The sequence below is a fragment of the Atta cephalotes genome, assembly GCF_000143395.1.
Source record: "Atta cephalotes unplaced genomic scaffold scaffold00040, whole genome shotgun sequence".
NCBI lineage: Eukaryota > Metazoa > Arthropoda > Insecta > Hymenoptera > Formicidae > Atta > Atta cephalotes.
Genome location: NW_012130104.1, coordinates 1374338 through 1391223, shown reverse-complemented (window position 1 = coordinate 1391223; position 16886 = coordinate 1374338). Strand labels below are relative to the sequence as shown.

The following is a 16886-nucleotide window of genomic DNA, read 5'->3' as shown; positions in this document are numbered from 1 at the left end:
TATATATATATATATATATATATATATATATATATATATGTATATATATTTATATATAAATTGACAAACAGATGATGTGCTTTTTATGGAGTAGATCTCTTTTAACACAGAGACATAACCTTTTAACATAATTACAAATTAAAAAATATTGACGCACGGTATATGTAATGTATATATTCTTCGCCTATGATCTTCAAATCTCATTGCTCAGAAGAAGAACTTAAATGAACTTATTACAATTTACTAAGATTTAATTATTAGATCTTAGATATTAAACGAAAATTACAAGCTGTTGCAATATATATATATAGCTTCATGACCGATCACTCGAATACGTTTTCAGGCGAAAGTATTCAAAAAATGCTAGCCAATCTGCCAGCTAAAAGAGCCACAAGGAAGGTTCTGCAGGACAGCATGATGCGATCGCAGGGCCGACTTCGTAACGTAAGTAATTTAATAGTGAAGAACAATGTCTATCTTCACCTCAATAATATATTCAATCAAAATTGGATCGATATTGAATCATAAAGGCGATAGAATCATAATAGCCGACTAATTTAAGGATGTTGACAGCGTAATATCTAATGGGCTCTTCTATGTAAAGATTTTATAATAATACAATTAGATATTCTTCCGATGAAATTATTTCGATAAAAATCACGTCAGAATATGAAAGTCATATTATGTCATATCACATAATATCAAAATTAAAATTGTTCAATGAAAAGCTACTTAAAATATCTTTCTTGATCTATTGTTAATAATTAGTTTCAATTACATTTCAATTTGTATTATTCGAGAAAATCATACAATTTCCTACTGGCAAAAAATTAATATAAACGGGGCATAATAAATGAGATTGATTGAAATCGTAGATATAGTTTGACGTAATTTTGTGTGTTATGAAGACAAATTACATAAGTAATGAAACATTGTACCGCCGGACAATCTGAGTAACGCAAATATGCTAAATAATTATGAAAAATTCGAGATTCGTCGAAATAAAACGTTATTGCCTTGCGTGCTTCGTCGCACTCGAGCGAAGGCATCGATTAGTTGACATACGTGCTTGTTGAAGTACACAATTCTATGATCGTGCACACAGTCGTGCAGGCAAAGCAATTTTTATATTATAACGTTGTATCATTTTATTTTTCTTTCATTAAAAATGCTGCTTTTCTTGCTTTAATACTTTTTGTACTTCTATCTTTATACAAAGATAAATTGTAAATAAAAATATAAGATGAAAATGTTATTAAGTTTCTAAAGATAAAAGCTTTAAATTTTATCTCGATAATAATGAAACTGAATTTATCAACACAAAAGCTGTAGTGGCATCTTTGGACTTTGTTGAAATAGGTGCAAACCAAAACAAGGCCTTGTATAATCGGTGACCCGAACTCGTCCCGAATCTCACGCAACAAAGCCGCTCTGCGGAATAAACTGCTGAAGAATGCCAAATCGATTCAGCGGAATCGCTGTCGAAGTGACAACATCGCCGCGGTAATCGAGAGCGTCGTGAGGAAGTGTCACGAAACTGAAAAGAAATCGGATAGTGATGTCGACAAAACCGCCGAAATTGAGAACGAGGATAAGAAAAATGCCAAAGAGATGAACGAAGGTTCATCGAAGGCAACCAGCAAAGCTTCGGATCAGAATGATAGAATTATTCGACCGAAAGTTGGACGACCTAAGATTCTCGGCAAGAAGAGGAATGTGAAAAACCCACAACTTCAAAGCAAAAGCAACAAGCTAGTAAAAGCGATGGGCAAGTTTGCGAAGTTTAAGAATGATACTACATCCGAGACGAAGGGCGAAGGCGAGGAGACATCCTCCCCAAAGAGTATACCAAAGAACGCAAAGACGACACTAAAAACAATTGACAAAGATGACGTCAATGCCGATAATAAAAAGATATCGACAATTTCTGGAATAAAAAATAAAAACAAATTGACGCACAACATATCGAAGAGAAAACGTCCTGTGGATCCGGTGGCATCCTTGAATGCTTCTATCAAGGCAAAATCACAGTTACGAACGCAGGATGGTAAGTTCGCTCGCAATCCAAACAAGAATTTGCAGGCGAAATCGTCCGAAGAGAAAACAGACAACGGAAAATACAAGACTACCGACTGGATCGAAATTAAACCCAAGCTGAAAGCAGCGCAGAAGTTGAAAAAGATTGGGATCCAGCTGCCACGAAGAGTCACTCGGTTATCATCGGATAGCGACAAGATGCCGACTTTGGAACCAGTCGTACAGATCGTTTCCTCCAATGAGGAATATGCCGATAAATCGGTAAACGATTTACCTATCTTGTCGCCAGTAACATCATCGGGTTCTCTTCAGGATCAAAAGGCATCTCGAATTTCCACAAAGTGCATTTTAAAGGAAAAAGAGGAGAATATTGAGGCTAATGCCGATCTCGAAGTTGTTCTTGAAAAAAGAAAAAGGGGGCAGAAATCAATGAGAGGAAGAAAACCGAAGGAGGAAACGAAAGACATAGCGAAGCGGAAGAAGACTAGTATAATTGAAGAAAACAAAATTTCCAAAAATAACGCAGTAATATTAAAAAATGATAAAACGAAAGGCAGAAAGAGTTTACCGGTCTTAAATGCTAATAGTAGTGAAAATAACAAAGAAGAAATATCGAAGAAAGAGGTAATTGCCAAAAAAGATTCTAAGCCTAAAAAAGAAGAAGCGACGAAGGAAACTCGAAGCAACTCGAAAACCAGAGTAAACAAGGATTTCGTGAAACTGTCGGACATTCCATTCGAGGTGAAGAAACTACTGTATTCGGCTCAATGTATTCTCGACAAGGACGATCTCTTGAGCACACTAGAACTCGCATCTAACGATTCAAAACGCAATCTAAGGCAATTGGCACCAAGATCGAAAGTGCTTCAAGTGAATAACAAGAAACCGCGAGAACTCGATGACGAATCAGATGGCTTGAAAGATAAGAAGGAGAAGATTGAAGCAATTAAAAAATCATCCAGAAAAAACGCTGAGAAGAAGGATGACGATAAGCTAACGAAAATGAGCCTAGAGAAGGATTCGATTAGCAACGCGATTGCCAATGTAGCGCAAAACGAAAGAAATCAACAAGGTAAAAGAGACAGAGCAGTGAAAACGAAGGAAATTACGATTGATAATTCCGATATGAAAAGTAAAATCGATGGCAGACAAACGAGAGGATCAGTGAGCGATGTCAAGAACGAGCCTTCCTTAGAAATTATAAACGATAGTCTTCGAAAAGGCAGATCTTTGCTGGGAAAACGTCGCAGTCGTAACAAATCGCTCGACAAAGATGAAGAAAACTTGCATGTATCCAAAGCACAGAGTAGCGAAAATGCCTCGTCGAGCGGAAAGGAAAAGCTCGGGGAAGTTGTCGATAAAATTTCTAAGAAGGAAATTGAAGGTGAGAGCGATAAAAATTCTGATGATCACTTAGATTCGACAGTAGTGAATATCAATTTAAGTCACTTGCAATCGGAGACGAGTAACCTGTCCATTGACAGTGGTAAGGAAAACTCTTTGGAAACATCCGTGAACGTTCACAGTAAACTGAAAGTAGGAAGACCCAAGAAGTCATGGGGCGCACGTCGCGAGAAATCATTGAGGAAGAGGTCCTTAAACAATGTCATCGGTATTCTGACGGAGGGCATGAATATCCCTGCGGAGGCGCAGCAGAACGTGCAAGTGCTCACGGTTCAAACTAGTTTGGACAATCCGGATAGGTTGGCGCGGAACGGAAGCGCTCAACAACCAAACAGTGGTGAGGGCGACGTGATCATGGTAGACGCAGCATTCAGCGAGCTGTCGGCCCTCCCCAAAAGCGAAGAGAAATCCATAAAGAACGAAACTGTTACAGCAACGAGCACAACTGATAGCTCTCATGCAGATAATGAGAAGAATGCTTGTCCTGATGAAGCACAACTTGAAACCATCGTCACCGATGGAAAAGTCGATGTATCGTTGAGAGTTACAACTACTAAGGCGTGTTCGCCAACCAATGACATTATCCTCGATTTGTCTAGAAGGAAACCCAAGGGTAAAGGCTCTTTCTTAGAGAAAATTGTGTCGAAGATAGCCAAGCAGAAAGATGCTTTGTTAGAAGGTGAGGTAGGTTCTTTGCTTGATACTGCAGCCGATGAGTTGACTAGCATTCTCGATGAGGTCGGACCCACCTTGACTGATAATGCGGAGGGTACAAATTCCGACGAGGCAAATCATGCCTCAGAGAACAATAAAAGTGTAACAGTTACATCCGCTGACAAAGAATTGCCGATGATTGTAGAACCTGAAATTCAAGCATTGGAAAACGAGAAAACCAATGTTGAGAGCGCGGTTTCCAAATGTTCAATGGATTCTTTGGAGATGTCAGACAATCTTGAAAAAAATTTGGTAACAAAGGCTGAAATTCAAAGTGAGAATCAACTTAAAGCAGATAATGCTTCAAACGAGATAAAGAATGACGATGACTTGCATAGAAAAGTGAGTTCTATTGAAAAAAATGTTGAAAATAAATCAATGATAAATAAAGAACCAGTTATTCCAATAACAATTTCAAATGAGAATCTTGCATCATTAACCGATATTTCAATTTCTTGTTCGTTAATTACACAAAAAGAAAATTTAGAAAAACCTGAAAGAAAGAAAGGCGTTACAAAATCCAGAAGAAAATCCAACAAAAGATCACTGGACACAAGATCTAAAAATAAGAAAAGATCATTAGAAATCATCGAAGATCGCACAGAAGAAAATGCGCAGAAAAAACTTGGATTGAATGACACATTTAAGTCCGATGTTGGAAATGAATTTTCAAAGAAAGTCGATAATGTGGAGACTTCAAACACAGATATCGAAAAGTCGAAGCTGCTTCAATATAGTAAAAGCGAAATTCTCAAGGACAACTTAAAGTCAACAAATTTAGAAAAGAATCTCACGAAAGCTAATAATGAATCAAATTTAGAAAAATTCACCGATTTTTCAGAAATCATTTGTGAAAATACAAAATTAATGGCGAGCCTTGAAAAATCCCTTGACAAAATAACTTCCGATGAAAATACTGTTATCAATGATCAGTCGATAGAATCAATCGAGAAAAATACTGATTTTTCGATATTATCTTCAGAAAAAAATGTTGAGTGTAAAAAATCTGTAAATAGAAATAAAAAAAAGAATCGAGTTAATTCGAACGGATCTAGGCGTAAATCAAAGAGAAAATTGAAATCTGTCTTATCAATAACTCCTTCGAATGATGCTACTATAAACATCCTCCAAACTTCTGTAGAACTTATAGATGAAACAGAAGAGATACCATCTTCGTCGACCATTGCGAGAGAATCTTTAGAATCAACTGATATACAATCGATAAAAATTGGGACCACTAGCGACTCAGACGTTCCTTTAGGAAATTTCTTGCATTCAGTAGAAATAGTGCCCGAGAAATATAAAGAGACACAAAATACAGACTTAAATTCAAGTCTCGTTAATTCGATACCTTCAAAAACAATGGAGAAACGTGATGCAAAAAAGAAGTCATTGGCTGAGCATCTGGAACTATTGGAAGACAAGTCTGCTAAAGTTGTTTTGAAACTCAATAATGAATCCAGCATCGCTGATACTAACGAGCGATTATCTGTTAGCTTAGAACATTTCAAAATACCGGAAGTGAAGGATCTACCGCAGAGTGCGAAAAAACGAGGCCCGAAAAAGAAGTCGCAATCCGAGGATGATCGCTGGAACAGCGGAAGCGTTTCCGAAAAGTCTCGAATGAATGAGAAACTCATGGAGATTGGCGAGATATCTAATTTGATCGAAGAAAAAGTCGAAGAAGAAATAGAGAAACGTGTTATTGGAGAAGAATCGAGTACGAAGAAGCTTGGAAGATCGAATTCTTCAGGGTCCATCGGTCTCGCTCCCAAGACAAGATCTATGTTTAAGAGAAAAACACAGCTGTCAAACGAAGACCTTGTTGATTCCAGCATTCGAAATCAGAGTGCCGAAAGCATGGACGATTTGTCCGAGAGCTCGTGCGTTAGCGAGTCCAGCTACTTTAGGAAGAAACGATTCGCGAAGAAAAAGAGAAAAGAGGAGACAATAATTGACAGCACTCGAGTCGATGCTTTTCTCATAGATTCGACAGTTTTGAAAAGCAGTAAACAAAATCCGAAAAGGAAAACCAAATCATTGCTTGATGAGCATCTTAATTTGTCTGACGTGGATGACATTGACATTCCAATGGACATCCAAGCTTCATTAGAAAATATGGAAGCCTTGGAAAAAATTGAACGAGAGTTTGAACTCACTGAAAAATCTTTGGATCCACAAAACGAAGGCACAAACAAATCAATGGATGATACAGAGAATAAAGATTCGCATGCCTCTTTAGAAAGACCAGCATCTAATAATCATTCTTTAGATAATCCGGTTACCCCGAAGAAACGCGCGGGAGGTAATTTTGTGGTGGTGCACACAAAAACCGGTGAGATTTTGATTGTGGAGAAGAAAAAGAAGCTAACGAAGGAAGCGGCGAAGTTTTTCTGCGACGTATGCGCTACAAGCTTCACTCGTAAGAGCTCTCTAAAGAAACATACGTTGTCACAGTCGCATTTATCACAGTTGACAAAATCCACCAAAGACAAAGACGAGTCTGTTAATAGCAATACGTTCGAGAATACTGAAGAGGATGACAACGAATGGAAGAATAATCCAGAGAATGATCAACAGACGAAGAACATTCTAGAAGACGTTCGATCTCATGAAACCGATCAGAAGTCTTTGGAGTTAGACGAGAGTTTTGTTCCTTACACAAATAGTACAGAATTAACGAAATCTCTTGTGGATCTCGGAACGAGGCAGATGTTGGAAGATAAACTGCTGGACGAAGAGATTTGCAAGATTACTGAAAACATGAGCCATGATGAATACGTTTTAACTGATCAAGTGACACCGGAAGATCCAATGTTGTCATCAACGCCGATCAAAGCTCACCATAAAAATCAGGAGGATTCAGGACGAGGCAAAAACAGTGACAAGAAGCAGAATAAGTCGAAGAAAAGAAATCTGGCAGAAGAACATTTACTCTTGGATTCTCCTAAATTAGAAAATTCTAAAATTGACTCGGACGAGCTTCCGAAACCAACCAATGATGTCATGCGAATTTCCTCGCCATCTTGTGATCATTCTTCGACAAAGGAAATAATGGAAACGGAAAAAATCGAAGATATTTCTAAAGAATGTGTAGATAACGTTAAGACGAAAAATCAATCAGAATTAATTGTTACATCTTTAAATGAAGAAACAATTTTGAAATCAGTATGTGATATTGATGGGAAAACTGACCAGCAAACAGAATCCACGAAGACTACGAAGAAAACACTAAAAAAAGTCTCTAAAGTTTGTAACGAGGAAAAAGAAGAGATCTCAACTTTAACTGAGAATCGTTTCAGTCTAAGACCTAGAAGAAGTAAAAATATTCAGCATTATGAGGAGTCTGATATTGAAGTTGATATATATTTTATGGATACTTCCATGGAGATTAACAGTGATGAGATAGAAAATAGCCGTGATGCGCAAAAGAAACAGAACGAAATAGAAGAAGAAACTAATAGAAATATACTACAGGATAGCTACACTGACGATAAAAGTTTTCAGGATGTAGAAGTCGCAAAGTCGAAGATAGACTCAACGAACGGCACTAAAAAAAAGAAACGTGGAAGACCGAGGCTTAAAAATCGAATTATTTCGAATTCTAGTTCAGCTCTCGCGAATCTCGAAGTTAACGGAAACGATTCTGTCGTTACGACTAATCTTGATGAATCAAAAATTGAGGATCAAAAATTAAATTTGGATACCAAAGAGCGTTTAGATAAAATCAGCAAGCCATCACATATTGATGCAAATGCCCAACCTAAACGAAGTCGGGGCAGACCTAGAAAAAATCCTATATCCATTACAAATAATTCTTCAGTACAAGCAGATAATTCGAGTGCTTCCGAATTGACGAAATCAAATTATGATGAAATGAAAGAAAAGGCAGACGTAATTGAATCATGTTCCAAAATGATTATCGAAGAAATCACATCGATCAGTTCTTTGATACCGAATGCAGAATCTTCATCTGCCGTTCAAGATCATACTACAGAATCAAATTTATCGGAAACGAAAAAAGATTTATTAAATACTGAAGATATTCAAAGCACCGAGCTAAACATTTCCAAAAATCAATTGGCGCAGAGAATAGAACCTACGAATATTGCGATAGATGACACCGTACTCGCATGGAATTGCGAGAATGTGCTTACCTCTAACATTCCATCAGAAAAAGTCGAAATATTGTCATCAGAAACAAATACATATGTTAACGATGCAAAATGTGTGCTAGAAGAACAACAAAATGATACGAATGTGAATATTTTAACACTAACGACCAAATCATCAACCGAGCTTCCATCACAAATTACCGAACAGATATCGATTGATGATTTGAAACCGGCTGAATCAAAACCAATCGAATTCGACAATGAAAGCTTCGAAATTCCAAAATCAACAGACATTTTAAAAGAGAAACAAATAAAGTCAAGAGAGGAACTTCCCGAAGAAGAAGTTCCCAAAGCAAAATTGTTGTCATCAGAAGATGAGGATAAAGCGTTAGCCGAAGACAATAAATCTCTTCTCGCAAATTTTCACAAATCTCAGAAGGTAATAAATGATTCTGGGAATGATAGCACTTACGATGAAAGGACAATTCGATTGGAATTTACCAAGAAATTATCCAGAAAGTCAACGAGTAAAGAACGAGAAATTGATCGTAAAAGATTGAAAACATCTAAGGATAAAAAGAAAAAAATCAAAGTCGCTGAACTATCGAGTGACAGCGAGAACGAGGATGACAGACTCGAATCTGCTGCTTCGAGTAAGAATAAAATTGTGAAGAGTGTGTTTGGCCGAGTATTTGGTGGCGAGAAAGCGGACAAGGTGAAAGAAGTATTGAACGATTGGGTATCGCGATCAGAAGACGACTCGGATATATCTAGAAGTGCTTTGGATGCGAAATCCTATCTACGTGGATTGACAAAGTTCTCTGAGAATGGACACAAGAAAGAAAAGAAATGCCACTTTGGCTGTGAAACAAAGAAAGATACTGAGCGATTATCCAAAAAGAAAGGAAACGAGAAGTGCGACAGTGAAGTTCACGGAAAAGCGAAGAATCGAAAGAAGCGAGAGAAGGATATCGAATCGATACCTGAGGATCGTATCGGCTCATCTATCAATCCGGCCAAACGAAGATATAGAGAGAGCAAGATCAGAGCGGACGAGAAGATTCTAAGAGCTTTCAATGATGAGTTATTGACAATTTCGGATGAAGATAACAAGATTAAAGAAATGCACAATCAGATTAATAATGAATTGAACGATAAGGAAACAAGGAAACACCATGAAAAAGACTTGAATAAGGAGCGAACGAAGAATAAGAATTTGATCTCTGAAAATTGGGAAAGTTTTCGAGTCGAACACAACGTTCATGGAAAATTGAAAAATAGTTCCAGTCATCGTAAGAGACAAGATGTTAAGGAGCATTCTTTGTCACCATCGCAATTCGAATCCAAATACAGGTGGAGAGAGAGCAAGACCAAAGCCGGCGAGAGGATCTGGAGAGCCTTTGACAATGAGATTTCATCGTGCCTTTCCAACGATCAAAATCTTAACGAATTTCACGAAATTTCTAAGGAGCAACAGATCGAGTTCTACGAATCTAAAGACCCGAATTGCTCGGATAATTCGAAGAGTGTCAAACAAAAAGATGACGAAGCTTGGAAAAACGTCAGTTCAATAAATCACGAACAGAGTGTAGTGCACAGTGGACGCGGGAGATCCAGAAAAAATTCGAACAGTCGCAAGAAACAAGATTTCAGTCTGATTAAAATAAGTAAGACAAAAACCAACAAAAGGATTTTGAAGGATTACGAGTTATCGATCCCTTCGAGAGATCGAGAAACAAAAAACGAAATGCAAAACGATCAAACGATATTATTGACAAGTGAATCGAGGAATCGATCGAAAACTTTGATCAAAGATAGCTCTTACGAGTTCTTCTACAGCGATTTAGTTGTTTCGAAGCATGTGAAAGACCAAGATAATTTGTTGACACATTTGGATCGGTCAACAAGTTCTAGGAAAAACAAAAAAAGGATTATCAATGAAGATTGGAAATATTCAGTGAGGAATCTAAAATTTGATCTGGATGATGATCAGCCAACCGAGAAGGAAATTGGACACAAGGAAGAGGATACAATATCATCGCGTAGTTGCAGCAGTTTAGCAGTCGAAGAACTAATAAGGAAGAATCAATTAGTCGATCTTGATTATTCTCAGATGAATCGAAAGTCTAATAACAATGATAACGACAATGAGGAGGATGATGACAACGAGGAAGATGACAGTGATCTCGAGCAACGAAGAATGTCACCATTCTACGCTCGCGAGACTCCCGATAACTCCATAGAAAGCAGCTCCGAGGAAGAGGAGGAGAAAGAGGATGGCGAGGAAGAAGAGGAGGAACGCGTAATGTACGAGGATAATTCCAGAAAGACAAATCCTAGCGAATTCTCTGGGGAGAAGATTATAATCAGATCGCCATCTTCGGGTCATAGATCGGATGTGGTAACGATTGCACCCACAGACGCGATGGAGGACAATGCTTTAGACGTACCAAGAGAGATCGAGTCAACGACGGAACTGCGGCAAGGCAAAATCCTTAACTTCGACGAGGAGCTCTTCGTGGAATGTTGCTCGAGATTGAAAGCTACGAGCGAGAACGAGTTGAGAGGTGCAAAGAAGATTAAGCTCGATCATACAGAATCATATCACAGGCGAGATGATCAATCGCAAGGATTCAGAGTCAATAGAGATCGATGGAGAGACGTGGAGAGTCAAAATAGTCTTGGTAGTCTTTTGGAGTCAGTGAATCAAGTGAGTATTACATTAGACATTTTTCTACTTGGATAACTTATTAATATATAATTAATAAATCGTTAATAAATTAGTTATTCTGTACACAAGATAAATGTAATATTGTTTATCTAATTCGTTTAGTGTATGAAGTAAATAAATATAAATCTTTTAATGATAAATTGATCAACGATAAATTATGAAATTATTTAAAATTATGATTATATATTTATTTAATTACTTATTAAATTAAGTGAAATCTTTTGCTATTAAATTGACTTGATTAATTGGAGAAACCATTAACTTTCAGTTCTGAGTAAATAAAGTTATAAATTTTAAATATGGTTTGTATACAATTTACAACTAAAAATAATTATTATAATTGTATTCTATTATATATAAGTATTTAATAAAACTAAAACTTTTATACTAATCTTTTAAGAATTAAAAACACGATTACAAAGAAAAATAAATACAATGTAAAATATATGTTATTTGGAAATTCTAGTTGCTCGGTGAGGAGATGTACAACAGCCATGACAAAAGTTATCGAACACGCGGTAGCGAACGATCGAGCAGATCGGCCAGTCCAGATACGTCGCGAATCGACAATCTTGGCTACGAGGACAGTTTGGACGTAGCTTTTGAGCACAATAACAAACTACGAGATAAGATCCAACAACGCATGAGAGAGAGCGAGAATCTGATAGCCAATACGTTCGGCCAGAAGATCAACGACAATGATCATCCTGACGATGACAAGCGAGATAGTGTTGGGAATTCTTATTCCTCGAGTATTCACGAACATGAACAGCTGCCTACATCGGTCGCGTCGAATAGAGAGCTGGAGTCCTCACCGAGCCATAAAAACAAGATGAATTCGACTCTAGGTGGTTTACACAAGGCACTATCCAACTTGTTGCATAGCAACGGCAAACATGATCATAAGTGAGTATCTCAATACTCAAATCTATGCGTAATATTTATATTGTAAATATTTTTATTATATATGGTCGTATAGTGAATAATTTTGAGAAAACAAATTAATATTCTATCAACATAATAGAAGTGTATTATAATAATGAACTTTTCAGTTGGATATGAATAAGTTTGATAAGTTTAATGAGGTTTCGAACTCAAGAAAGACGAAGGTTCTCCAAATTCATAAGTACTTCATGAAAATAAATTGTAGCTGTCGTTTATAAACTTAGTCATATCGAATTTTTATTCTTTTGCTAGTATAATCTTGATTTGTTTTCTTAACATATTTCACAAAAGACTTAGTGCATTATTCTATTTTATGATACTATATATAGATGTTAATATTTTAATACGTTCTTCTAAAATTCTGTCTTAATATAAAAGCATAAAAAGATATTCGAGAGTAATAGAATGCATATGACGAGACTTCGATGATTAAAAATATTTTGTAGGATGGCTCATGTATCAAAGCATATTTTTCAGTTTCGCCTCGGTTCGACACCTGTTGATTGTTCGTTTATCTGCTGTTTATCTGCTTGCGTGGCCTATACGTTTTGTTTTCATCCGATTCTTCGATTACGCTAAACTAGATGAAGCGTATGATTGGCGCATATTGGCTAGTCATTTTTTTTTTTCTGAAAAAATAATATTTGTGATTGATCTTTTCAGAGACAAAAATCAAGCTTTATTGTACAACGTTTTAAACTATAATAAGTACTGCATATAATCCACATCTGGCAAATGTTATCCTCTGTCTTCTTCACTTGGGCTGAAATTATTCGAGCTTGATGCTCGATTTTCACTAAAGATGGTTGAGAGACTATCGTCGAACGATGTTCATTTATTCGTGTTGCGTATTGATCCGCTTTCGTCACTCCACTCTGTACGCGATGAACGATCTCTCCCTTAACAGCATCAACATGTAGCGCTTTGCGATACATTGAATTTAGTATATAACACGTAAAATACAGCGAACACATATGTATTCCATGTTTATTATCCTCCTAATTTATTTACTATTAAATATATTTTCCCGGAAATTTCCTTTGTTTAAAGAAAGGAAAATATACTTGTAATTACACTTTTCCTATAATTTTCAAAAATGGAATGAAGAGATATTTCCACAATAATCAACAATATATCGATTAATTTAGATTCTATATTGACTTCAAAAGAAGCAATTTATTAGAATTAAAAGATCAAGAAATGATACTCATTATGTATGTCATACATAAAATTTATTACAGTAACATGTTACTTTTACTTTAGCTGTGAGCTATGTGTGAATTTTAAAAACAATTTTATTGTATAATTTATTACCGTTAGTGATAAAATTTTCTCTGTTTGCTATATTCGTTTTTATTCTCTGCGGTAATTATCCGAATAACAATGAATTTCCATTAATTATTAATGAATCCATTATTAAATCTACAATTACTCTATAAAACTGTTTACAAAATATTTTTCAATTATATGTTTTGTTAATCGATATACTATTGAAAAATATTATTATAAAATAAATCCTCGCTTGTTTTCTTCATTAAAACTTGTATAATAAGTTATCAAGAATGCAGGATCTTTTAATAGATATAATTACAGTCATCTATTTTCATATTTTCTATACAATTAATCACACGATCATACATTTAATAACGAATCTCGCTATCGATGTCTGAACAATCATTTATTGCTTAATAAAGTTATAAAAAGTTGTTATAAAATAAACCTATTTTATTTTGCAGCGGTTCCGCTCCGATGAAGCTGTTGGCGGAATTGGCTTGCGCTCGAGCTCCGACCTCCACGTTGCCGGAGGATACCACGAACAGTAATAAGAATTATCAATCGGTGAAAATGGTCGCGGCAGCAGTCGCTGCAGCAGCTGCAGCGGCGGCTGCGGTAGCGGACAAGGACACCTCGACTACCTCTAAGAAGCCAACGAAGGATTCAACGATAACGTTGAAGAATTCGCCAACAAAGAAGACGAGGAACCCTATTAAAGAACTGTTCGAGCGCAAGAAGGAAATAAACGATAGAAAGCAACATGAACGCTCGAAGGCTTTCATTGAATTAAACATGCAGAAGCAACGCAAGTCGAAGAAGAGCAAAAAGCAGCAGCAGCGGGAGTTCCCATTGATCCGTAGAAGTGAACATTATGGCCTAGTGGAGAAGAAGAAACGTCGCGATTCTCTCGATCGGAAAGGAGAGACGGAGAGAATAAAGGATGTGTACGAATTTGATGAGGAGGAGAGCCAAATGGCGCCCACTCTGGGTAGCGTGATGTCTTATAGGAGCCAAATCGACAAAAGTTACGACACCAATTGGTCAAGGATAAAGAATACCGATGGGAACTTAGATACTGTCTTGCAGAACGGCAAGACGAATTATGTCGCGAACACTAAATTGGACGCTATAATCCACCGTAAATTCCAAGAGTTGGAGAAGTTTGCGCCAAAGACAAAAGGCGCCCTGAAGTCGTTCCAGAGCGAGGAGCAGCAACAGCAACAGCAACAAATTATCGAAGCAGTTACCGGACCAATGGACGAATTTGTGGAAAGGAAGCAACGCATGAAACGGTCTATAGAGCAAGGCATCAAGCAATCTGGCAAGATCAAGAAACGAGGTAAAAGTTCGAAGAAGCGAGTAAGAAACGCATGGTATGAGAACGATAGTTCGGACGAGTTCAGAACGGCTGCGAAAACGGAAGATATTGGCGTTGGTATTTCAAAAAGTCAACGCTCGTGCTCGAAAGGCAAACAGAATCTCTTTGCGGAGTTATCGACATCATCCGAAAGCGAATACGAACGTGACAACGTCGATTATATGTTCGCGAACGAGCAACGTTCATTGAAATTGAAGAAGAGTTTGAAAAAATCGCTCGATGTTGACATCGACATCGATGAGACGGATGATCAATGCATAGTCAATGAACCTGAATTCGACAATGAAGCTCAAGTAGCAAGTGATTGGAATCAAGCAGAGGAGGAAGTACAGGAAGATGGTATGAAGAACAATCACGACGTCGCGAAATCAGAATCAGAAATGTCAGATCATTCTTTGGTGATAGATGAAAGAAAGATGATCGACGAGGCGAGGAACAGCGATGACGATGCGGATAATCAGTACGAAAGAACGTTTGAGCTAGATGATTTGTATAGAGAAGACAGCTCGGACGAAGAGACAGAAGTTGAGGAGAACGAAGAGCCGATGACCAAAGAAGTGAAGGACAACAGACCTGAAAAGCAAACATTAGATGAAAATGCAACTTTGCAGACGAAACTTACTTCTACGATCATGAAAGACGATTGTGCGTCAGAAATGATTTCTTTGGAAGAAGCCTTGGATTTTCTAGATCGGCATGAGAATCTCGAGCCCAAAGCTGAGAATGCAAAGAACATCGTCAACGGCATTATGGATGAAACTTCTAACGACAGAATTGTTAATGAGGAAATGGAGAATAAATGTCCAAGCCCAGAAATGCGAGATGAGAAAGAAGAACCGGATGACGATGTTCCAGCTTTGCCCGAGAAACTATCGAGTAATGAGAAACCACAGAAAGAATCCGATCACAATCTCCCTCTTCATGTATTTCTCAGCAGAAAGGTACAAGAATCAAAGAAGAGAAAGCAACAGCAGTTAGATAAATTACGAGAGGAGCAAGAAAGGATACTTATGGATTTTCAGCCAACCAGAAGACAAAGAAAGTGTGCGATAGGTAAACAAGGTCTGCTAGCGGAAATAAGTAGCTCGGACGAAGAATCGTATGTGAGAGATAACAGCAGGAAAGGTAGTGATCATGACAAGTCGCGGAAGAAAAGGGAATCGAAGGAAAAAAGAAAAGAAAGGTATCTCGAGAAAAAGCATGAGCAGATGATTGCTAAAGAGCAAAAAGCAATCGAGGAAGAAATTCTGCGAGAGGTTGGCAAGAGAAAAGAGAATCTCGCACAAAACGATAATATTGCATTGAATACTGATGTCGTGGAAACAGTCGTCTCCGAACAAATTCAGAGGAAAAAACATCAGACAAAGGAGAAATATAAGAAAAGTGGCGACGAGAGTATTGAGGAAAATGCAATGTATATTGATCAGTCTTTCCTTGATAGCTCAGAAGACAATCATAACAAACCAGATCGTGCTTTCTCCACTGCGGAAAGTAACACAGAGAATGACCACTCATCAACTTCATCAAAACGAAAGAAATTCGCGAAATCGCCAACGAAGTCGAAGAAAGTTTCCAAACCCGAGAACGGAAAGATCTCAACGAGTAAGAGAAGCAAAGAGTCAACCGCAGAGAAAATCAAGAAGTCCACAAGCAACAAGGATTCTAAAGAGCGCAGATCGTCCAGTGGAAAACGTGATTCTGACGACGAGGAGCTAAAGACCACCAAATCATGGAACAAAGTCGAGGAAGGTGTCGGGGTTGCAATTGGTCGACATAAACGCACTGCTGCTCTTCAATTATATTATTGGTCCAGTTCAAGCGATGAGGAGGAGGCGCCAGAACCGATTCCGGTTCCCGAAGAGGAGGAGGACGATCGGCAGGAACAGCACGGATGGATAGTAGGCGACTCCCACAAGAAAATGATCACAATGCTGGCGATGGAGAAGCAGCTGAAGGAAAAACGACGTAGGAGCGAGGACGACTTCGAGCCTGGTAAGGCGAAGAGCAAGAAGCATAGGAACAGCACTTCTTGATACGTGTTTCATGATTAAAATTCAATCGAATCTGCGCGACGAATAGACGCAATGAGACTACGATATTCTGACAACATAAACTTAAAACGAGAAAGTGAAGGCTAGAAGGATCTCCATGTTTGTCTTTATGAGAATTTATTACGTTCTATATCTTCCACGGTAATTACTTGTGGCAGATCTGTTTAGATAGATAAAAATACAATGGATAAGTGTGATCTACGATCAAAAAAGTATTTGTTGTGTTCGATCTTTTT

The 16886-nt window shown here is 37.5% G+C and overlaps 1 protein-coding gene across 1 annotated transcript in view; it reads left to right on the top strand.

The window, feature by feature from the left end:
• Positions 1 to 16632, top strand: part of LOC105622114 — a 34844-nt gene extending 18212 nt beyond the window's left edge. The window contains exons 5-8 of the mRNA XM_012203547.1: positions 344 to 444; positions 1360 to 10980; positions 11468 to 11907; positions 13683 to 16632. Of these exons, the coding sequence (XP_012058937.1) occupies positions 344 to 444; positions 1360 to 10980; positions 11468 to 11907; positions 13683 to 16632 (13112 nt within the window). The remainder of the gene's footprint in view (positions 1 to 343; positions 445 to 1359; positions 10981 to 11467; positions 11908 to 13682) is intronic.
• The last annotated feature ends 254 nt before the right edge of the window (positions 16633 to 16886 follow it).